This window comes from Cryptomeria japonica, chromosome 1 (assembly GCF_030272615.1).
Source record: "Cryptomeria japonica chromosome 1, Sugi_1.0, whole genome shotgun sequence".
Classification (NCBI taxonomy): Eukaryota; Viridiplantae; Streptophyta; class Pinopsida; order Cupressales; family Cupressaceae; genus Cryptomeria; species Cryptomeria japonica.
In genome coordinates, this window is record NC_081405.1 from 272,235,894 (window position 1) to 272,260,389 (window position 24,496).

Sequence of the window (24,496 nt, forward strand, 5' to 3'; positions counted from 1 at the left end):
AAGAAACCCCAAAATTTTGAAGTTCAAATTCAACTGTGGACCTGTCTTTCGCTCCACTTGAAAGTTATGCATTAACTTGAAGCACAAAAAATTATACGTGTGCCCTTGGTGCAATTTTCAATGTATCGTCCTAGTCTATTTATAACATTTAGCAAACTTTCATAACCCTGTCCAACAATTTAGAAAAAAGCTTCCTCGTTCACTACATTAGAGCATTAATATCTCTTAGGCATGTTGCATGGCAAACTATTTTCTTTGTTCCACATATGAAGTTATTGTCTCCATATTTTTACAAGGCTTTACACAAGGGAGATACCATATCGATCACATTAAAACTCTAAACATATCCAAAAAAAATAATGCAGTCCTAGACAGAGAGGTGAACAATTTCCAAGGCTAAAGAGCATCATAGATGAGATCCAATAAAAGGTTTCAATTTGCAATTGCCAAATTCCATTATTGCTCAAGACAGATCTACATTTACAAGTGTCCCAAGCAAATAATCAAAATATTACAGATTCTGATGTACTCAATTGACATGTCCAACTTTTTGTTACAAGAACAAATCAGTCTAGAACATCTTGTGAAGTTAGATTCTACATCACACTAAAAGATAATTAACTGTTTAATTTATTCAAATTCCAAAAATTTAATTCAATATTTCTTTTAATCCAAATTCTTATTCCTAATATATTTGTTTATCAGCACTTATTTATTATCATAGAATGAATTTAATTTTCAGTTCTTTACATCTACCCATGGGAACTAATAAATTAAACATTTATTTTTTGATTGAAGAAATTAGTGTAGTCCAAGCCTAATACAGAAGATCTCATCCCACGAGACCACTTCCGGGAGACATCATTCCCCACACTTAACTTGTTCAAATCCATGAGCACAATGGCCCAGCAAAGGCACAAGGCCTGCAAGCTAAATGGCCTAACAGGGATATGAACCTTTGTAGCTGCCTCACCAACAAAGTGTTTCTACCACAACACTAAATGTCTGAAGACCTAATAAATTAAACATTATACAATAAAATGATGCTTTGTGATATAATGTTTGCTCCATGTTTTTATGAAATGAAGCATAATATTTCGACTAACATTTTTACAAACAAGATGATAATTGTTTGCCTTAACAATGTTGTTTAGGTTACATCTGTGTCATTTCACAAACTTAACCAAAACTCTTGGTAACATCAATAGTGATGGTGGTAATCGCAGAAATAAAGCTAGATCGGATTATGCACAACACCAGTAAATAAATATATATCTCTTTAATGGATCCTTGGGTGTAAAAGGTTGCACATTCAAGAGAAAAAGTTATATAAACAATTTGAAATGAGTTTGAATTTAGAGTATTACAAAATAAGCCTTTATCTCGGCCAAATCAAAAAGGATCTGTAATTTGTCACCAATTTTAATCGTTATTTTACAAATGATAGAATAAAATAGTGTGTAGATGACCAGAAGGCTAAACTCCATATTACAGAGTCTGGTGCATGGAAATTCTATCATCCGAAGGAATCCAACCTCATATAAAATTCTTGTATTCAAAGGCTTCTTGCTGTTATACAATGATGAAATCCTTTGAAGGATATGGATACTGCAATCATTCATTTGGAGATATGTTACAGCCTCTTACAGATCAATGATGAAAATGCATCACCAAGAGCCTCTACTCTTTCGAACGTTTTGGACACTTGCAAAATATAAACTTTCTATACATGCCAATGTATATGATGACTATTAATAACTGTAAGGACTCTTGGAAGTATTCAATCCGAGTGTGACATAAGTACTTGCAGATGGAAAATCAATCAGGGTCAACTGAAACAAAATTTTAATAACTTATTTCTTTCCAAAGACTGCCACTTGGTCAACTGAAACAAAATTTAAGAACTTATTAACTCCCGAAGACCACCACTCGGTCAACTGAAACAAAATATGGCATAGTGTAACTACAGTATGCATGACCTTGGCAGCACATGTTTGTAACTACAGTCTGCACTCGTTTTGCAGCATAGCATAAGTATTTCCCGACACCAATGTCACCTTAAATAGTTACAACAAAATACAAGCTTGTTCACAAGGAACAATACCTACTTTTGTCCCTCGTACATCTGAATAAGATAGGAAGCCTTATTGCGCACCTGCAGAAGAGAAATTAAAAAATCAGAACTGGATAAGCCTTTCTAATGTAATTGCCAATTACTGTTCACAAAAAGTACCTTCGATGCATATGCCCTCCAATCTGTGCTGCTAATTTGACAAGAGCAACCTCGAAGGTAATGTAACCATGTCTCAACAGTTGAGTTTTCAGTGATTACAGGATTACACCACAGCCAAGCATCAGCAAGGACAAGGCAAATGTACATTTGAACGAAATCAGTTAGCTTGTCTCTCACATTGGTTGCAGTCAATAAGTCAATTATTTCTTTGGCATCTCTATATTCCTGTAGAATATGATCACAAAAAAAAAATGTCATGAAAAAAATTTAATGGGCATCTTTGCACTAACACAATGGACCAAAAAAAAAGGTAACTCTCAATGAGAAATTATATAATCCATTTTATTTGTGTATACAAATTAGGATAGACCTAAACAGCGGTCAAGCATAACTTCCAATTTTGGTCGGAACAAGTATCTCTACAGATTGCTACATGAGCACACTAACGAAAGAAATCTGAATTCCTGGATAAGAAAAGGTATGTTATATGGAAACAATTCAGAAGAAAATAGCAATTTTAAACATAAAATGGAATCATAGAATTCTTCTTCAGGTCTTTGATATATTTAAAAACACATTAAATGAAAATGCTATAAATATTTAGAAACTAACCCAATAATAAGCTCAGCAAGCATATGGTAGCAAAGCCTAAGTTTGGTCATATCATGTATTGTTGTCTACATTGTGAAGTTCTATTTCCTTTTTCACAATAATAAGGAAGCCTCCACACATAATAGAGAAGAAATTTTTGTTCCACACAATGTCACTCAAGATTTGCCTCAAGACAAATTTCAGTGCTAATGGGAGGAAAAACAGCTGTTAAGAGATCATACAAAGTGATGGCAGTGTTAAGTGTGAAAATGGTTGCCTATTTTGTTAGACTGAAAAGCCACTAGTGATGCCCAAAAGATGAAGTGAGCAAAACTCCCAATCTTGAAGTCAATTTCTTTGAATATTGTTGTAGGAGTCTTTGGGGAGAATTAGTCAAGACATATTCTAATACTGCAGTTTCTTCTCAAATTGGGCTTCCACAGGTAAAACTCTCTACATTTCATGGGACAATGAGTTATTTTCTCTTGCATGGTTATTTTTCTATCATATGTTAGGAATGAGTTACCAATTTGATGCTTAATAAATGAATACAAGCATCTGCTGTATTTCATCAAGCTTGTAAATTGTAACTAAATTGGAACTTCGAAACTGTTAACTAGTGAGTCTAGACTGTAAATGTATTTCAATTTTCAATTCAAGGTGCAAGTTATATTCAAAGTAATTTTCCTTTCAAGTATACGTTATTTCACAATATAATAAATCTGATTTCTTTTCTTTGTTGCAGGTGGAGAGAGAGCATTAATTGTTTTCTATGTACTCTCCACAACATTTATCCGTGTATATATATATATATATATATATATATATATCATGGAGGGGACCGATCAAGTGGTACCTTGATCGATCATGTCCTTTGGACATGACCGACCAAGATACCCCTTGGTCGTGTCCCTCCATAGCCGATTGCTTAATCGGTGCCATCACATATGCAAATGAACCGATATCATTTTGGTTATCAATATAACTAGGCCGATGGTAATCGGTGGCAATATTAATCGGTTTAAACCCGATAACTTAAGTTAGTCGGTTATCAATTAATTTACCCCGATAACATTAGTTAGTCGGTGGAATTCATTAAGCCCGATCATTGTAAATTCGGTGGCTATTAAAGTGGTAACCCGATAATGAATCGGGAGGGTTAGAATAAGACCCGATCATTATCGGTTTATCAGTTTAATAGTTTGTACTTAATTTAATCATCAGTTTGCATGAGTAACATAATTGATAAATGCTGTAACAGAATAAGGAGAGCAATTATAACATAAATATTAGATAAAGGAATAATCAGTGAGATCTGAATTTATCTATCGATGAGATAGATGATTGAATGGGAGACTTCATTTATCTCCCATTCAATCATTTATCTTACCAAAGCTATTATGTATCAACATAGTCTAACCCCAAGCAAGATATGCATTGATGTTTTGCAAAAGCAATAGGCTATGCAGTTGATATCACTAGAAAGTTCCATAATCTGTTAAATTCTTCCAAGCAAAGTTGTGTCCACAGACAATCTTCTTCATTTTCTACCAAGATTTTGTAAACAACTAGCGTCCACAAAATTTGATTTGTATGCATTAGTTCCATGCTATCATAAACACATTTTGTCATACTCACCAAATTTCTTTTGGTAGATGTCTGCATATGTGGAATGCAAATTTTACAGATTCACTACATTTCAGATAATTATAGCCAATAATAGGTGTTTTGGCAATAGTGACAATAGCCCAGGTGCACTTTGCATCACTTTCCAGAAAAGAAGATTGACAAATCATCAAATTTACTAGATATACCAAAGAGTGGACTGTGGATGCAGAGACAATGAAGACACATTATATTCCCACATCTTTAATGTGATAATTCTAAATTGTAGTCCAATTTTTTAATTTCTTTCTTGACGTCATATAAATGTGTTACACCTTTTTATCTTCTTTGTTGGAAGTCATAAAATGTGTTACACCCCTATCTCTTTAAACAAGTGCCCAGCCTATTTCACTCTATTTTGAGCCCAATGTTTCCTTTGTGTTTGACACAGACTACAGACGGTATTATGACTTCATTCATATCCCTATGTATTCTCTGAGAAAGAAAGGTTATTCCCTCGAGCTTTTGGTCTTCTATTGTCTATGAGTACGAAGGCAATAAAAAAATCCACATTAATTTTTCGAGTGATGCTATGTTTTTCAGCCTCTTGGTGATAACAGCTTCAGCTAGATTTAACTTTCCTGGTATAAACTAAGTGTTGAGCACAAAAATTTGTGAATTCAGTGAAACAGAATTCACCCCCATTATCTGACCTAAGAGTTACAATCTGATGACCAAACTCTTTTCAACTAATGCCTTAAACTTCTGAAATTCATTAAAGACATCTGATTTTGCTTTTAGAAAGAACACCGACATTTTTCTACTAAAATCATCTATGAACATAAGAAAATACCTGGCACTAGTGACCGATGTCGTATTCATTGGTCTACAAACATCTGCATGAACTAGCTCTAATACCTTGGATGCTCTCCAAGCTTGTCCATCGGAGAATGGAGTGCAACGCTGCTTCCCTGCTTGGCAAGCTATGCACACACCATGTGTCTGTTGCTGATTCTCGGGCAAACCTTCTACCAGATTCTCTCAAGCCAACTGTGAGAGATATGATATGTTGAGGTGCCCATACCACTAATGCCAAAGAGTGCTTATGAAAGAACTCTTTGCAGCCATTGCAACCTCCTGAGACTCGCCAGTATCAATAAGTCTGTACAATCCATGATCCTCGAGGCCAACAGCAATCCTCTTCTTTAACTCCTTATCAATAATATGGCACTTGTGTGCACTAAATGTTTTGAAGTTCACCGAATTTTGAATTTCATGGTCAAAATTCGGCAAACCTTGTGACTTAGGTGATGAATGGTTATGTAACACCAACTCCACTAACGGATCCTATTGTGTTGTATTATTGTCATTGATGACAAAGGGCCAATCAATGGCATGTGGTTTTTACCATGTGCCAAATCTATGGCACCCTAATCAAGATTTTGTTTGCAAGAAAAATTTGATTTTGCCTACATGGGCCGACCCATGTTAAGCATCCAAGAGGAGAAACTATTAAATAAAATGCAAAAAAAATATGGCAAGCCCCCTTCAAAGTTGCCCTTAATTGAGAGAATTAAATTTATTTGTGGTGTCCCAAAGGGGATGACCTCCTTCTATGGAGCGGCCACTTTGGGCAAAGGGAATTTAAAATAAAATATATATATATTACTTATTGCTGCCAACCTCTTTGAGGAAGCATGACTGTTGGGTGAAGAGGTAAGATGAAGGGTATTTATAGAAGACTTTTGGCAATCCAAAGGTAATTCATTCAAGCCTATGTTCCACGGGGACGTGTCCCTGGCCTTGGTACCCTTGTCCCCATACCGGGGACGGTATGGGGATGCGGGGACATTTTTTCAACATTTCTTGTCCGTTTCCTGCTCATTCCAGAAATAGGGGACGTTTCCTGAGCGATGAGGGGACATTTAAGGGCCTACTGCTCAAATTTTTACTCTTTTGGCAATCCATAAAAAACTGTCTAGTTGAGTTACAAGTAGAAATAGCGTGTTAAGTAGAGAAACTGGAGCAAATGTTTTGGTTGCAGACTTCAAGTAGATGCAGAGGAAGCAAAACTGGAAGGTTTTTATTAAAAATGCTAAGCCAAAATTGAAATTTTCTATAAAAGTTTGCTATTTTATTCTGTGCAAAAGCAGCAAAAAAAATCAAGAAATGCATGGGACCACTTCTCTGCAACACTCTCATACAACCTTGACAAACCAGGCAGCACACCTTCATGGGACCACCATGTAGTTCAAATATCCACCAATTTATCATTTTTATTCGTGGATGGCTCCTAAAGCATTGCATTGACCTTGTTTCCATTGGTTTGGAAAGTGGGCGGTATTCATGTAATGAAAGAAATTATAATGTTTCATGCATGATGCAAAACTTCAAATTTTAGGAACAATCTATTACATGAATGAACTCACTCAAGTTATTGTCAATTTTTAGAGTATGCTTTGTCAAAGATAATTCAAGGAATCAATGCATATAGCTTATAAGCTTATACTACATGAGAAAATTCAGCAGGTTAAGTATTTCTTCCAGAAAGGAATAAGAATGACACTTAATTCTTGCTGCTAGAATAATATTTTTTAACCAATGATATGCATTAATGTCTATGATGAATGCTTTATCATTGTTATAATATGCCTATTTCTTTAAAACCCATCCCTTGTTGTCCCCTCCAAAATGGCCCAAAAGTACTCCCTTACCAGAAACACGTCCTGCTGTCCCCTTTCGTCCCCATCCCCAAAACTCCGTGGAACATAGAACCAAGCATATTTTTGTGTATGAAGGGCAGCGTTAAAGAGGTACTACAGCAGATCTACATTATTTATTTGAGCTGATTTTATGAGATACATGTGATCTCATAAAAGGAAGACTAGAGGCCAAACTATGCAATTTTGAGAGTAGATTTATGTAAAGATATAATTCAGATTCATGAGCATTTATTGAAGATCATTTTGCAAATCTGAGTAGGGATATTTTGCAGATTTGAGAGCAGAGTTTTAAGGCAGATTTTGGAGGAATAGCGAGCAGATTTTTGAAGGTGGTTTAGGGTAGATCAAGGAGTCACAAACAAATCATTGCTTTTCAAAGGTTGGTGCCTTCTACTCTAAGAGATAGGGAGGTTGGTGCCTCTCATTCAAAGAGATTGGTCTCTTGCTGAGTTGGTGCTCAATGGAGGGGATTGGTGTCTCCTATGGGTTGATGCCTATGAAGATTGTTAGAAGTTTCTTGTATAAGAAATATTTTGCCATGCTTTTCTCCCACGATGGTTTCCACGTAAATCGTGTGTGCACCTTGTGTTCTAAATTGTTAGATCTTACTTGTGTGGATGCTTTTGATTATTACTCTATGATTCAAACTGTTATAAATTGTAAAACTTGGCCTTACACTGATTCAACCCCCCCCCTTCTGAGTATGTGTGTGTGTTTCTTTATACTAGAAGAAAGGCTAGTGAAAACAATACAAAAGTAATGAATGTTGTTTTGTGTGATCTATTGTGATTCAGCAAAAAAAATTTGGGACAAACTTAATAACATCTATGAAGGCATGGCAAAGTGTTGCCCCATATTTGAAATATCCAAAATTTGATGTTCCTCGCTCTAAAACAATTATAATCCCTCAAACTAGGTATCGTCACGAGGAATAAATGATGATATTTGTTCATCCTCCTGCCTTGAAGGCGTGTTTCGAATTTCAGAGCCTAACTCCTTACCAATTGAAAGTTGTGGTCATATTTCCTAAATCAAGGCATTAAAGTCTAATGGGAAATATTTTAATTATTCTTTTAAAAATAATTCAAATATTTTAAATTGTTTTCAATATATTTCCCATTTTGATCTTTTTGAAGAGAAAGAGCAATCAAAAGTCCTTATGTAGGTTCGGATGGAATAATTGCAAGTGATCTTTTGCTCAAAGCCCTTAATTGCTCAAAAATTTCAAAATTCTAAACCTTAATAGGTTAAAAATGCTCAAAAAGTGAGCAAGCCTAACCTATCGCTTTGAAAAGTCAAAATCCTAACCTTAGGAGGTTAGATATGCTCAAAAATTGAGCAATCCTAACATTTATGCTCACTTGCTGAGAAATCCTAACTTTCTAACCTCCCTTGCTCGAAAAACTTAAGTTCCTAACCTCATCACTCAAGCAGTTATAAAATTATGCTGAGAAATTTGTAACTGCTTTTCAAGAAACTTTCAAAAGGCTGGAAAGATGAAGTCTTCAGGAACGCTCAATATTATTGCAGGTTGTATAGGAACGGATTTGTTGGAAGGGCTTTGGAGGATTTCGCATAAAAATGGAAGCTTTGGATCAGCCTGACAGAGTGCCACCGTAGACAAAGCACCTGGGAACACACATTGCAAATGACTGTGAACCGTTTGACAGAGTACCTTAAAGAGATGTTGTCTGATGGAATGCACGATTGCACTATATGCAAGAGAGCGTTTTGTAGAAAGAGCCCTAATAAGTATCGAGCAAATATAGTTTAATGATCAATGATAATACAAATGAAGTGTTTGACTAAGTTCTTCAATGATCCTAGCTGTGGCTTGTTTATCCCATATCCCAAAGAAATGTGTTCTCTTGTGTATGTATGCAAAATATGGAGGGATTTAGGTGTGTGTGAACTGTTCGATCAAAAGCCTCAAGAGAATATTAACTCATGAAATGCAATAATAGGAGGATCAGTACGAAATGGTCTGCTGGAAATGCTTTAGAAATCCCAAGCAAATGCAAATAGTGGAAGGACAAATATGTAATCAACATTCCATAACATGCCTCAAAGAAACGTTCTCTTATAGAATGCAAAGATTGCACAATATGCACGGAATGGATTTCTTCAAAAGGTTTACAAACTTTAAGAAAATGCAATTGGCATGGGTAAAGCCAAATCCTGCAATGTTTCACCAAAATATCCCAAACGGACATCATCTTGAGGAGTGGACTGAAATGATTGCAGGATATTCATAGAATGGTTTTATTGAGAAAGCTTTCGAAAGTACTCTCATTGACAGGCATTGCAAAATTTGAGAGGATAGACACATTTTGTGAACTTTTTGACAAAAAGAATAGAATAAAATGTGGTCTTATAATTTGGTATCACCAAATAGAGACCCTGGAACAGGTTATAAACATCCATCAAGGCTTGTCGATGGGAATATTTATGTCAGATATTATAGTTGGAGATGCTCTGGTAGATATGAATGCAAAATGTGGAATCATAGACAGTGTGTGAATTGTTTGGCAAAATGACTTAAGGAGATGTCATCTCAATGAATGCAACGATTGCCGGAAACGCACTATACCGTTGATGAAGAAGCTTCAGAAATTTTCAAGGAAATGCAATTACAGGTGTAAAACCAGATTTTGTAATGTTCGCCAGCATCTTCCTTGCTCGTGACAAAAATGGAAGAATTGAAACAACGCAAATCACGTGAGCTATTTGGTAGAAATCCTTCAAACAAATATGGTCTCATGGATATCAGGTTTGCAGCGTACGTGCAGGACATAGATAAGGCAGGTAAATTGCTTGACAGAATGCCTTCAAACAAATGTGGTCTCCCCATATATGCAACAGAATGAGAGCATTTACTGTATGACAGAATGACTCATTGACGCGTGATTTCAAGGAATAAAATGAAATGTTGCAGAATGTGTACAAATGGTTTGCGCAAGGAAGCTCTCAAAATCTTTGATTTAATGAAACACTCTAGAACACATTCTAATATTGTAAGCTTTGTTCGCATATAGGTGTTCACCCTCATACCCTTTGTGGCTATCTTGAGGACATCCGATACCATGCAAAACTATGGTGATTATGTGATCATGTTTTCTTGGTGCCCGTAGACCATATATGAATATATACTAAGTATTTCCGGACAACACTGTTATTTTTAGATGGTTCTTAAAAATGCTACAACCTATGTTCATCTTGTAAACATTTATGCAATGTTGGAGAAATCAACTTGAAAAAAAAGCAATGCAGCAATGTTATTTTGAAGATTATTGGTGATGATTGTTGATTACCTATCATGAGAAATGAGAACTCTAAGTTTTGAATATTGCATCGAGCATTTGAAGATTTATCGGCACCATTATGTAGAAATGGAGGGTGACAATAAAGATTTTCATCAAAATTTGAAGAAGATCAATCTGATAAGAGAAGAATCAAATACCAAGCTACAGTAAGACATCGGTGGATGTTTTTTGGTCTCATGTATGGGTGACAAATATGGTGCCATTGGAATGTGTATCCTCAAAGGCTAGCTTGCTTGTGAACAGGTGATTATAGATTGGGAGATCACAAAGTGTTGACTCATAGATTGGAAAAAGGAGAAGTATTCATTCTAACAAAATTGACAACTTCTTTCATTATAGGTCTTAGCTTGTCTTTTTGTAAAAGTGACTTAAGTCACTTATTGTAACTAAAGTTAGCTTTTTGGCTTGAGCTTTGTAAAAGTTAGGTAAATCCTAACTTATTTGTAAAGGGTAGTTATTCTAAGTGTTGGCTTAGATAGTTATCCTAAGTGGATTAGTTAAAGTTATTCAAAATGGTTACCAAAAAGTGGTTATAAATTAGTTATTGCAGGATGCCTATAAATACAAGGCTTTTCATTTGTAGGGGGACTCTTAAAGAGGGGAAACTTTGGAGAATTTTCTGGAGAAACTTTTTGAGAACTTTTGGTTTTCACATTTTGTACACAGCTTCTGGATTTGTATATTTTCAAAAGAATAATGAAGAATGCATTGAGTTCGTATGTGTTGAATGTATTCATGATTTATTGTTACTAATTTCTCGAATGTTAAATTAGTAATCGCTTTGTGTATCGGTGGAATCTATTGGTTTTCAGTTTAATAATCTATGTAATTGACTTGATGAAACACGTCATTTCTTGGTATCTTGACTTGTCTGTGCTAGTATAGCCTATCTCTTCGTATGTTGAGAGTTGTTGTGCTTCTTTCATCATCATTGCATATTTTAAACCCATCTTATGCTTAACCCCCATTGTAATGGTTATCTATTCTGGAATCTCAATGTGTATTTGTGTGTCTTCCATTGGGGTTTCTGTCATCTACTTTCTTTAGTTTTGTGTTTTCCTTCCTTTCTGTACTTTCAAGTTAAAAGTACACAAAAATCCCAAAATACCCCCATCATACAAGGGAGCTGCCCCTCTCAAACGCAAAGGAAGATTGTAGTTTGGTTGCAATCTCTCCAACTGTTGGAACGTTTGTCACTGCTCTTTGGACAAACAGGGTCAGTTTCAAAGAAACAATCATAGTGACAAATCTGTTTACCAACACAAAGTCAATAAAGCTAAGCTCCAAACCCATAGAAGACAATTTGAAAGGTCGAAGATGAAATACGAGGAAAATATTGTTGCTCATCTCCTTTGTGTGGATGAAATTGGCAACACCATCGGAGGGGTTGACAAAAGATTGAAGAATCAATGATAATGCAAAAGGTGCTAAGGTCTCTCCCCTTGTGATTCGATGCAAGAGTTTCCACCATTTAAGGAAAAAAGGATCTAGATAAATTGACAATGGATGAATTGCATGGGATCCTCGTGGCATATGAAATGAGGAAGTAAAAGGAGAAGTCATCAAAGCGAGAAGCGGCCTTCAAAGCTTAAAAGAAGATGAAGAATAAAGAGCCCAAATCAAGCAATAGCTCCACCAATGAATCTGATGCAAAGCCATTTTGTGAGAAAGCTCATGAAAGGATCAAGCAAATAGAAAGGTAAGTTACCTTTCAAATGTTTTAACTGTGATAAAACAGGTCATTTTGTTGCTAAGTATCCATGGGTCAAAAAAGAAAGTCGTGATAATGAAGAAGATCATAAAGTAAAGAAAGGAAGTAGACATCATCAATACAAAAAGAGTCACAAACAAGGTAGACATGAAAAGAAGAACTTTCGTAAGCACAAGAAAAGCCTCTATTCCAAAGAAAATAGTAGAGACATTAAGACAACATGGGAGGCCTTAAGCTACAAATAGGAAGTGTGCTTACTTGTACAAGATCTCCTTTATTCTGAAGGCACATAATTTGGGAGAATTAAATGATGCATTTCAAGAGGAGCCTTGATTGGATTCTCCTTGGGATCAGATATGAATGAAGTTCTTTATCCTTGGGCATTAACTGTATATATAGAGTTTGGGAATTTTGTTAAAATTGAAAATTACATAATGGCTAGACTGATGTCATTGTTTGGTTGGTTGGGAAAATTGGAGAAAAGAGCTTCTTTTGCATACTTCTGTCTAGTTGGGAGTTTGTCTTTTTGTCAATCTGAGTTCTATTAACCAGGTATTGTTGCTACTGTAGCTTGTATGAGCTTATTTTCAATAAACAAACACTTCTGAACATTTAATACATATTTAGAGGTGACATTGCTGGCTGCAAACTGTGTTGTACATGTAGGTTTCTTCCTTCTATCTCAATTTCATTTTTAGGCATAAATCTTTATTATTAGTTGTTTCTCTAAATCTTATATGGTAATTTGCATATGTTGTTAATGTGAATAAGGTTATTACTTATCTAGTTATTGGTGTAAACCTACTCACATGTTAAGTTTACTTAGATCCTAGCTTGCATCTTAATTTGGATTCATTATCCTAAGTTAGTTATCCTAGGTGTCATTCTAGAAGTTTTCTTATAATGGGGCCATGTCCCATAATTTACTTTTAGACACATAGGCATTTAATATTTACATCATGCATTTAATGTTTGTTTCAAAGGTAGTTGTCATCCTACCTCATCACCTTGCCCATAAAAGCAAGGCCTATGTGCATTTGTATCTATTCAACCATTACCAATCTATGCATTGTTATGCAAGTTATCTTGCCATTCTCTCTTGCGGAAGCTATTTTATTCTTACAGAGATCTTGGGGGTGTTGAGGAGTCATCTATCTACTCCTGCATATGTTTCTATGTTAGTTACTTTCAGTTGCAGGATATTTCTTTCCTTAGGTGATTGCTTTTCTCTTAAATTCAAGTTGCACTTAGACTGATTATTGTTTGAGCAGTTCCATGTGTTTGTTGAGGAAGCTTGGAAGTCAATGGCTTTCCTTCTAGTTAATGAACTCATCTTATCTCCCCTCTCTCTTCCTTTCTCTGCCCCTCAATCTTTTTCTCTTTATTTCTCCTTGGGTTTGTTTACTAGTAGTCAGTCAGTCTTTAGTGTTAATCCAAGCATAGTTGAATAAATTTTTGAAGGATCATTAGCCATTGTTATTTGTTTCAAGGTTTTCATTTTTATGTCAAGGTATCTTTGTTATGGGTAAGAATTAAACAAAGTACTGATTGACTACAGACATTAAGAAACCACTATAGGCCCTTGTGTTGACTCATGGCTCACCCCGATCAGTTCTCTGTATGCTGAAACTTTCTTATCTTGAACCTTGAGGAGATCTATCTCCATTCTCCCTCCAAGAGAGGTGGAGCAAAACTCCTGCTCATCTAAGTTCATATCAACCTTTTTGATGCTGGTGTATCATTGGACCTTCCAACAAGAGGTGATCCTCTTTACACAATCTTTGTCAAAAATTTATTACATCCACATAACACATCCAATTATCTTAACAGTGCTAAAGAAGCTCTAATCTTAACCTCTAACAAATATCATACTCATTTTAACCCAAACAACTAACCTATAACATATCAAACTGATAAAGAGTTCTGTAAAATATGACACCACCCTTACTAGGTCACTTTCCTTTACATTACACTCCCAAGAAACACAATATGATGTCTACTAACATAAAGCTGTTAATTTGATACCCTATATTCGCTACTATGCAACAATGTCATAGATCCAGTAATCATTCTAAACACCCTTTCTTGCAGTTAACATTATTCTCTTATTCAAAAGTTCATTTGACAACCAAAACATCCATGCTGTAATCAGACTCACATTTACAGTCTAAAAGGGCAATGAACCTTCATCTATTTCTTGGCTGAGGAGAGCAGAACAGCAATGTTTTCACAGGTACAAATCATCTCCAACCCACATTCAATATGAAGCTTTTATGACAGTTTTACACCTCATTCAGAGTCAAGACATCAGTCTTGTACAATCTAAAATATTCCATTTCAATCACAAGTGGTAGAATAGTTCATAAAACCATAATTAAGAATAAGTGTCAACAACTTCAAATACTTCATCATTATCAAGTATTTAAATCTGTTACTCAACCCAACAACCACAAACAAAATCTGAAACTATCAGATTTCTATTCAAGGAAAAGATCCTTCCATCCTAGAACTGAAACAAAACACGACATCTCAAAATACAACTACAAGCTTGAAGAAAACACGCATACACTTATACTGAAAGGGGGGCTGAATCATTATAATAACAACTTTTTCAATTTATAACTTAAGCAATCTTACGCAATAAGCAAAACATCCGGTTGGACTGGCCTGACCAAAATTGTGAGATACCTCGGTATCCCATTTGCTATCAGTCCCTCAACCAAGGATATGTGGGATTGGGTTCTTGCCAAGATTGACAGTAAGCATCTGAAATGGCAGACTCACCTTTTGTCATTAGCTGGGAGAGTCCAAGTGGTACAAAAAGCGCTTGCCTCACATGCTATCTATTACTCATCAACTTGGCTTTTTTCAAATTAACAGGTGAACAGATTAGAAAAGACTTTAAGAGACTTTCTATGGTCTGATGGATTAGGCAACAAGAAGAGACATAATGTTTCATGGGACTGGTGCTGTACCCCTAGGGAACTGGGGGGTCTTGGTCTGAGGGATTTAAAGAATCAGGGGGCCGCATTGGCCTCTAAATGGATTATTAAATCAATAAATGGAAGTGAACCATGGAAATGTCTTATAAGAAATAATATTTGTCTTTTCAAGCCTAAGAAAGGCAAGTGCTGGTCTGGATTGGGGCTTTGGGATATTCTTCTGGGTGAGTTTGAGGTGAGAACATTTGGATCTTCTATTTTTGCCTCTTTGTGGAAGGCGTGGATTCAGGTTAGAGCTCTTATTTGTAACAGAGGGGTAGTTGGACACTCTCCAGCATATTCAGTACTTGACAGATCAGTATGGTGGGGGGTAAGGCTGAACGGTAAACCTCTTGCCTTGACTCAATGTTGTTCTGCTAAGATTTGGAATTCCCTAGGCATTGTTTCTATTAATGATCTTCTGGTGTGTAATTGACTTGGCTCTTGGGATGAGTTATGTGAGAAATATGGCATTCCACTCTCTCATAAGAAGACATATACTCTATTATGCACAGCTACTGGGTCTTTCTTTCCTGGTAAGATGTTGAATTCTAAGCAATACAGTGAGCAGCTCAAATGTTAGGATGGTACTCTGTTCAGTGATATCAAGGTGAAACAAATCTATTTAATGATTAGAAATGATACAAAGATTCTTGGTTGGATTAATGAGTCTTGGGGTTTCAATTGGTCAGAGTCTAGATAGATGTTTGTCTTTCATAAATTCTGGCATCTTCCTGGTGAGTCTAAGAAATTGTGTTTGAGATGGTTAATTATGTTAAAAAAAATTGCTGTTGGTAATGTTCTTCTTTCTTTGGGTCTGTCACCTGTGTGTTGCTCTCTTTGCAAATGTCCTGAAACAGTCAGCCACATTTTCTTTGAGCGTAGATTTGCCAAATTAGCCTGGTCATTGTTTATTGGTTTCCCTGTGTCTTGGAATACCCGACCTGGGTTGTCTTGGATTGAAGTTCTTGCTGGATTTGATGAATGTTTGGATGATCGATTGAATTCTTTTTGGTCAGTCCTTTTTGGTGAAATTATTTCGATCTTATGGTGCAAGAGGAACGAGGAAATTTTCCAAGATAAGATGCGTAGTCTTACTGAGTTTAATAATAAACTCACCTTTCTTAACATCATGATGCAGGTGTCGGCTGTTTTTGACTTGCCAATAAGCAGGTTTATGATCCTTGTTCAGAAGGGTGTGTTGCTGATATACAAATCTGATATAAGGAGTGCACATTTCTTTGACTCCTATAGAGACATGCTTGATCAGGATGAACTGGAGGCTTTGAACCAGTTCTTGAAGGATAATAACATTTCACAGGAAGAAATTGACAGCAGGAACAAGGATACTGTTCAGGGAGATTCTCCTAATTGGGATGACGTACAGGAACCAGAGATTGATCCTCCTTTCGGGAGGTTTGATGAGGACAAGGCTGTAGAAAGTAACAATATTATCGGGTCATGGGATTCTTAATGACTCAAGCTCCTTTTTTTCTGTCAAAATGTATAAACTCTCTCGTTATGTAATTTTGTATGTTTCGAGGTGATACTGTTTTATAGACTTCTTCGTAGGATAGTATTATTTTTTGCATATACTGAAGTTCATGGTCCTGATCTGACAGTTTCTGTTGTTTAGCTTATATTTTGTACTCGTTGTTAAACTATCTTTAATATAAAAAAAAATAGGCAAAACATCCACACAAATAAGATCTAGCAAATTAGAGCACAAGATGCATACGATTTTACATGGAAACCCTTGTGTGACAAAACCACAGCAAAATATTGCTTTTTATATGAAACTTCATACAACTTCATAGGCACCAATCCACAGGAGACACCAATCCCCTCCACTAAACTCCAACTCAGAAAGAGACTCCGATCTCTTTGAATAAGAGGCTCCAACCTCAAGTCTCGACAAGTAGAAGACTCCAACCTTCGGAATGTAAGGTGATGATGATGTTTATTAGATCTTCCCTAGAACCCTTAAAAAGACTTTTAAAATCTGTCCACAACTTCACACAAATCTGCCCTTAACTTGTCTCAAAAATCTGCTCTTAGGGCTGCTCCAATCCACTCTCAAACTCTGCTCTAAATCTGCACTTAAAATCTGCTCCAAATTGCACTCAACTCTACTCTAAATCTGCACTAACTTGCTTCTCAAGTACTTGCTCCCTCAAGAAATGGTACTTAATTGGAATATGCTTAGTCCTTGAATGCATGACTGGATTCTTTGAAATGTTGATGGCACTTGTATTATCACAAAGCATTGGAATGGGGTTCTCATACTCAACCTTATTATCTTTCAATGTCTGTTTTATCTATAGAACTTCTGTACAACATTTTGTTGCTGCTATATATTCTGCCTCTACTGTATATATTGAAATTGATACTTGTTTTTTGCTAAGCCAAGATACAAGACAACCGCCAAGAAAAAATGCACCTCCACTAGTGCTTTCTCAATCATCAATACTGCCAGCCCAATCTGCATCTGTGTATGCTATAAGACTGAAATCTTGACCTCTTTGGTACCACAATCCAAAATCCATAGTCCCCTTCAAATATTTCAATATTCTCGAGTCATGACTACATTAACATGAGTTTCCTTTGGAGCTGCTTGAAAACGTGCCACTAAACCAACTACTTGCATAATGTCGGGCCTTGTAGTTGTTAGATATAGCAAGCTTCCAATCATGGATCCATACAAAGTTTAATTTGTGGTAAGAGATTTATCATCTTTGCTCAACTTGCAACCAATAACCATGGGAATACTTACTGGATTACAATCCTCCATTCTAAACATCTTCAGCATTTCCTTAACATATTTGGTTTGAGAAATGAAAATTCCTTTATCTAACTGGGAAATTTGTAGACCAAGAAAGAACAATAGTGTGGCACTAAACCAATTACTTGCATATCGTCAAGCCTTGTAGCTGTTAGATATAACATGCTTCCAATCATGGATCCATAAAAAGTTTGATTTGTTGCGGGAGATTCATCATCTTTGCTCAACTTGCAACCAATAACCATGGGAGCACAACTGGATTACAATCCTCCATTCTAAACATCTTCAGCATTTCCTTAACATATTTGGTTTAAGAAATGAAAAATCCTTCATCTAACTATGAAATTTGTAGTTCAAGGAAGAATGATAGCCCACCTAGCATTGACATCTCAAATTCCTTAAGCATATTTGAGGCCAAGTCCCAACGCATCTTATCATTGTCACCTCCAAAATGATATCATCAACATATACCACAACAATCAGTAATTATCTCCTTCATTCTTGATATACAAATTGATATCCGCTATTCCTCTTCTAAAGCCTTGCTCTTGGAGATATTTGTCTAGCCTTGAATACTGAGCCCTTGGGGCTTGCTTTAGTCCATGGAGGGCTTTCTTCAATCTACACACATAATCCTCATTCTCTAATAGAATGAATCCTTCATGTTGTTCAATATACACTTCTTCAATATTTCCATTTAGAAAAGCTGATTTGACGTCCACTTGATACACTTTGAAAATCTTGAAACTTGAAAAAGTTAAGAACATTCTGATGGCCTCTAATCTTGCCACAAGAGCAAATGTTTCCCCAAACTCTATTCCTTCAACTTGTACATAGCCTTTGCACACAAGACTTGCTTTATTCCCTATGACTTTCCCATCTTCCTTCAATGTGTTACGAAACACCCACTTTGTTCAAATAACATTCTTGTCCTTAGGTCTTGGAACAAGCTCCCAAGTCTCGTTCTTCTCTATTTGATCAAATTCTTCCTCCATAGCCCTGATCCAATGTTTGTCTTCAGTTGCCTTTGAAAAATTCTTCGGCTCAATTTTGGAAAGCAAACATAGATTTGCATGTTCTGATCTATTTGCAAGTCTTCTTGTTTGAATCTCGATGTCTTTACCTCTAATAATCAAGTCTTCAAAATGGTTGACAAATCCGGATAGTGTCTCGGGTGGTGCCTTTGATGAAGTTCTTGTTTTATCTTGTTCCTCTTCTTAAATTTCATATCCACCCTCTTACCTCTTCTTCTTTGCAATTCTCTTCCTTCTGATAATCAATCTCTTGTATTATCTCCTTTGATGCCTTTCTTCCTCTACTCTTACATTTGCACTTTCAACAACATTGTGTAATCTCTTGTTGTAGCAGTTGCAAGCTTTGCTCCTTGTAGAATATCCAAGGAAAATACCTTCATCGCTTTTGGAATCAGATTTACCCAAATATTCATCGTCCCTTCTTATATAGCATTTGCTTCCAAAAACCTTGAAATACTTTATTGATGCAGGCCTTCTCTTCCAAAGTTCATATGGAGTTTTGCTATTGTTCACTTTGATTTGAGCTCAGTTGGAGATGTATAAAGCTATATGAACCGCTTCTTTCCAAAATGTATCAACTATCTTGGATTCATAGAGCATGGCTCTTGCCATACCTTGGATGGTTCTATTCTTTCTCTCCACTACATTTTGTTGTGGAATTCTTGCAGCTGAATATTGTCTTCTTATCCCATGCCTTTCACAATAATCTTCAAACTCATTTGATGTAAATTCTCCTCCTCTGTCAAATCTAAGGCACTTGATCTTCAAAACTATTTCATTCTCTAATAAAGCTCTGAATGCCTTAAACTTCTTTGATGCTTCAAGCTTTTCTTTAAGAAACACTATCCACGTCATCCTATAATAACCATCAATTAACAACATGAAATAGTAGTCACCTTGCTAGCCTTTTATCCTTGTGGGCGCACACAAATCAATGTGAACAAGTTCCAAAGGTTTTGATGTAGAATATTCCTTCAATTTGAAGTGTGTCCTTGTTTGTTTCTCATATTGACATTGTTTGCAAATGGCATTTGAAGGCTTTGCTATTTTTGGCATATCCCTTATGGCTTGTTTTTTTGTTGATCTTCACGATGTTATCAAAGTTTAGGTGAGCCATCCTCTTGTGCCATAGCCAACTCTCATCTTATTGCCCAATGTAGCAATTTTCACTTCTGAACTCGTTAGGAATGTAGAGATTTTCATTCATTCTATAAGCATCAGCTATTAATTTTCCATCTTTCATAATTTTGCATCCTCCATAATGAAATGTAAATGTGTGCCCTTCATCACACATTTGACTCACACTTAGTAGATTATGCTTTAGTCCTTCTACATATAAAACATCAGCTATTAGTCCAGACTGAGTGTACCTTTGCCTTTTATATTTGTTGTAGCATTGTCTCCAAATTTTATTGTTCCTTCATCTATCTTCATCAACAAGAAAAATTTGCTCTTGTTGCCAATCATGTCTGAAACTTGCTTCATTTTCCCAAAAAACAAGGGAAAATGAAGCAAGTTTCAGAGACAGTAGGGAGCACTACAGACCAGTTTTAAGGATACAACAAGGGGCAAGTAAACATATGACAAAATTGAAAACAGAGAAAAAATTGCAATATTCTAGATCTTTTTGCACTATTATGAATCGTTGAATTCTAAATCACCCGTTAGAATGATAATATGATTATACAATTGTGTATTTAACCAATTAAGTTGGTCAAATAATCTTCTCATAACAATCTGTTTCACTTCCACCAAACAAATACAATCCATATTTAAAAAGTTATTTAAAAACACATATCTTCTGTTTTAGGGATGTTTCTCAGTTGGGTGTATTTTGAGAGGCACCTGTTGATAACACATGAGACACACATGCATATCTGACCCTATGTGTTTCTCAAAGAAGATCTAGACACTAGAATAATCAAATATTAAAGAAGAGACGATAATATTATGAAACCTTTAATATACACCAGTTCTACAAAATTTGATGATAGCAAGTTTGTTTGTATATCACTGAAGCCTTACCTGCTTACCAATGCAATTCAGCAACATTCCAAGGGCCACATCCTTTTGTAGTTCCTTGATACGAGTGTCAACCCCAGATAAAGACTCAACAAGCCTTATGCAGTTAAAATCCTTCCCAGGAATACTGCACAGCACAGAAGTAACTTTGAAATGGGCTAAAGCCTAAAATGAAGCCAACAAGGTTACATGCAAAATTTAAAATAATTTACCGTGCCAAACAAGAGCAAAACCTCGTGAAGAGTAAACTAGCTTATATATTGCTGATATCCCTGGAGGAGAAGACTAATGATACAGACTTATAACATAATGGATACCATCTGAGATACTTAACATGTTGAAAAATATTTTTCTGAATGAAATTGCCATTCATGCTACATAAAGCTAAATATTATATAACAATGTTGCCTGTCAATTTTTTTCCAGTTTCTAGCACATTTGCAAATTCCTTTTTAATCATTTGTGAAAAAGATTACATCTGCCTTGCATATGCGAAGCAAAGATCATCCTTTCAAAAAAACAGAATTTCAAGAGGTTAAACATACAGAATTTACAGGTTACATCAGTGGACAAGGAATTATGATGCTAAATATACAAGCATCCATTTGAAAGTTCAGCACTGTTGTTCCAAACATCTTAGCTCAAGGCATTCTTTTCTCTAAGTATACATTTTTTTCACCAAAATCCCCAAGAAATTTGACACTGCTACTAATGCTTGTTATAGATGAGAATTTACCTTGATATCATAATTTATCTAGAAAAATTTGTGACAGCTTTCTACAGCCACTTCAACAGTAGAGCAGATATAAGCAGCTGGTGCTAACATTGTGAAAATGTATAACATTTTTTCTCATGCTCAAATAACAGTTACAGTAAAAAAATATAGCAGGGACCAATAAGCTAAATCATTCCACTTAGTTCTCCTCATAGGATCTGGATTTTCCATACCTATCTATATAAAATCCCAATTAGCTCAATCATTCATCTTTTGGTGAGAGTCTTGAGGTTTTTTTTTCTACTGCTAGTCAAATTCCTCATTTATCAGGACTAAATTACTTTATTCCACGGAATCTTCCAGGAGCACAACCTTCACTTGAAGGTACCGGATGGAATAAAGAAAAACATCATGAAGCTAGGATGGCAGCAGCAAATTTTTGTACTACAATAATTTACCTTTCAATGCAGCAAACAGCCCATATTGGGATGGATTGGTAAATGCATTCACAATTGCAGGCAAGGGGTTTAAAGCCCCAACAGCTAAGGACTTGAGTGGGCCATTGCTACAGGAAGCCATATAAAATACACAAGTTATGGTTGATGAGCAAAAAAAAATTTGGAGAAAAGGATGCAGCATTTTATCAGATGGATGGAATAGGACTCTCCTGAACTTCTTAGTGGCTTCTAATGGTGCTTTGGTGTTCCTAAAGTCTATAGATGCCTCCGATGAAATCAAAAATGCTGAGACTTTGTGCAATTTATTAGATGAGGTGGTCTCGGAGGTTGGTGTTGACAATGTTGTCCAAATTATCATGGACAACACAGCTGCATATGTAGCTGTAGGTAGAATACTTATGGAGAGGCATACTACAATTTCATGGAACCCTTGTGCTGCACATTGCTTGGACTTCTTGTTGGAGAACATTGGGAAGATTGGATGGGTGAAAAGAGTGGTTGAAGATGCAAAAAATGTTAACAAATTTATCTACAACCATATATGGGCCCTTTCTTTGATGAGAAAACACACTAATGGCAAGGACCTTGTGCGACCAAGAGTGACACAATTTGCTAGCCACTTCCTCACATTGCAAAGCATTTTGGGTGCCATTCTTCATCTGAAACAAATGTTTGGTCTGATGCTTGATTGGAGTCTGCATTTTCCAAAAAAGCTGAACCAGAGAAGATTTTAAGTGTTGTTTTTGTTGACACATTCAACAAAATGAAGAGGAGTTGATCAAGATAAGTAACAAAAAGTTTTTATAAGATAATCTATTTCCTGTTTTTTTTTAGGGATTAATTTTGTCATAATTTAAAATTTGTTTTCATTTTTTTAGGTGACAGAACCTTTAATAAGGGTTCTTCGTATGGTGGATGGAGAGGGCATGCCAATGGGTTTCATTTATGAGGTCATGGATAGAGCCAAAGAGGCCATTGCACATTACTATGGCGGAAACAAGAGAAAATATGAAATCATTTGCTACATTATTGACCGTAGATGGACAAACCAACTCCACCAGCCAATACATGCCTTGGCCTACTTCTTGAACCCAAAATTCTACTTGTCCAATACATTTAGGGCTGATGAGGAGGTCATGGCAGGTGTATTTTCATGCATTGATAAGATGAAACCTGATTGTGAGTTGAGAGACAAGGTTCTTAATGAGTTGGAGGTGAGATTTGCAATTTTTCTATATCTTATTTATGAATTTTTAATGTTGACTCTTGACTATCTAGAAACATCCATATTTGATTTAAATTTTAATTTTAATTTTTTGCTATTCAAGGTCTGCAAGGGTGCGGAGGGGAGACTCTTTTCTTCAGCTCAAGCTGTTGATAGCAGAGAAAAACAACCAAGTAAAAAATTTAATTCAATACTATATTTACAAGAAAAAAATTAGAAACTTGATTCTTATTATTTTTTTACATAATTCTTATATTTCTAAATGGCTTTTTGTAGATTTATGGTTGGAGAATTATGGTGTTGGCACGCCTAATCTTCAAAAGATAGCCATTTGTATTTTGTCCCAGCCATGTAGTGCTTCTAGGTGTGAACGAATTTGGAGTTTATTTGAGAATATTCACACAAAGAAGAGAAATAGGTTGACCCAACAATGCCTAAATGATCGTCTTCATCCGGTACAACCTTCACCTTCAAACTGGAAAGGTGGACGGCGTTTCACATGAGTCCATTGACTTGGGTGATATTGATCCATATGGTGAATGGACTGCCAATGAATAAAATGATGATGATGTCCTCCTTACTAAAGAAGATCTTGCAGACTTGGAGGAGCAGCAGAAGAAGCAAACGTAACAGAATTGGATGCAATGGAGGAGGACGAAGACAGTTTTGATTTTGAAGAACATGAACAAACAACTCATCCCGTAGCACCTTCTAGTTCTAGGCCTCAAAAATTGAGTTACATTAGGAGAGGAAAGAGAAGAATGTAAACATTTATTTTGACATTGACTTATGTTATACATTTGAAAGTTTGAAAGTTGAAACTTGAAACTGAGTATGATCCATAGAAACGAAAATCGCCATGAATCACCTAAACTCGGCGAGTCCGAGTCCGAGTCATGCTCGCCGAGTCTCTGGGACTCGGACTCGAACTCATCCGAGTCTGGCGAGCAAAAGGGCTCGGGACTCGTCGAGTCTAGCGAGTTTGGCTCAAACTCGCCAAACTCGACGAGTCCCGAGCCCCAAACTCCGCTACTGGTTGGGTTAGTAAAATGACAAAAAAAAAACATTTTAAAAAGTTTTTTTAAAATGAATG

General features: G+C 36.0%; 1 protein-coding gene across 4 annotated transcripts in view; it reads right to left on the reverse strand.

Annotated features, from left to right (window-relative positions):
* Nucleotides 1-1,260: 1,260 nt before the first annotated feature.
* Nucleotides 1,261-24,496, reverse strand: part of LOC131050246 (uncharacterized) — a 97,507-nt gene continuing 74,271 nt past the window's right edge. For all 4 annotated transcript variants that reach the window (XM_057984431.2, XM_057984434.2, XM_057984432.2 and 1 more), the window contains 3 exons: nt 21,009-21,132; nt 2,234-2,458; nt 1,261-2,155 (listed from right to left, as the gene is read on the reverse strand). In XM_057984431.2, coding sequence (XP_057840414.1) covers nt 2,105-2,155; nt 2,234-2,458; nt 21,009-21,132 — 400 coding nt within the window. In that variant the 3' untranslated portion in view covers nt 1,261-2,104. The remainder of the gene's footprint in view (nt 2,156-2,233; nt 2,459-21,008; nt 21,133-24,496) is intronic.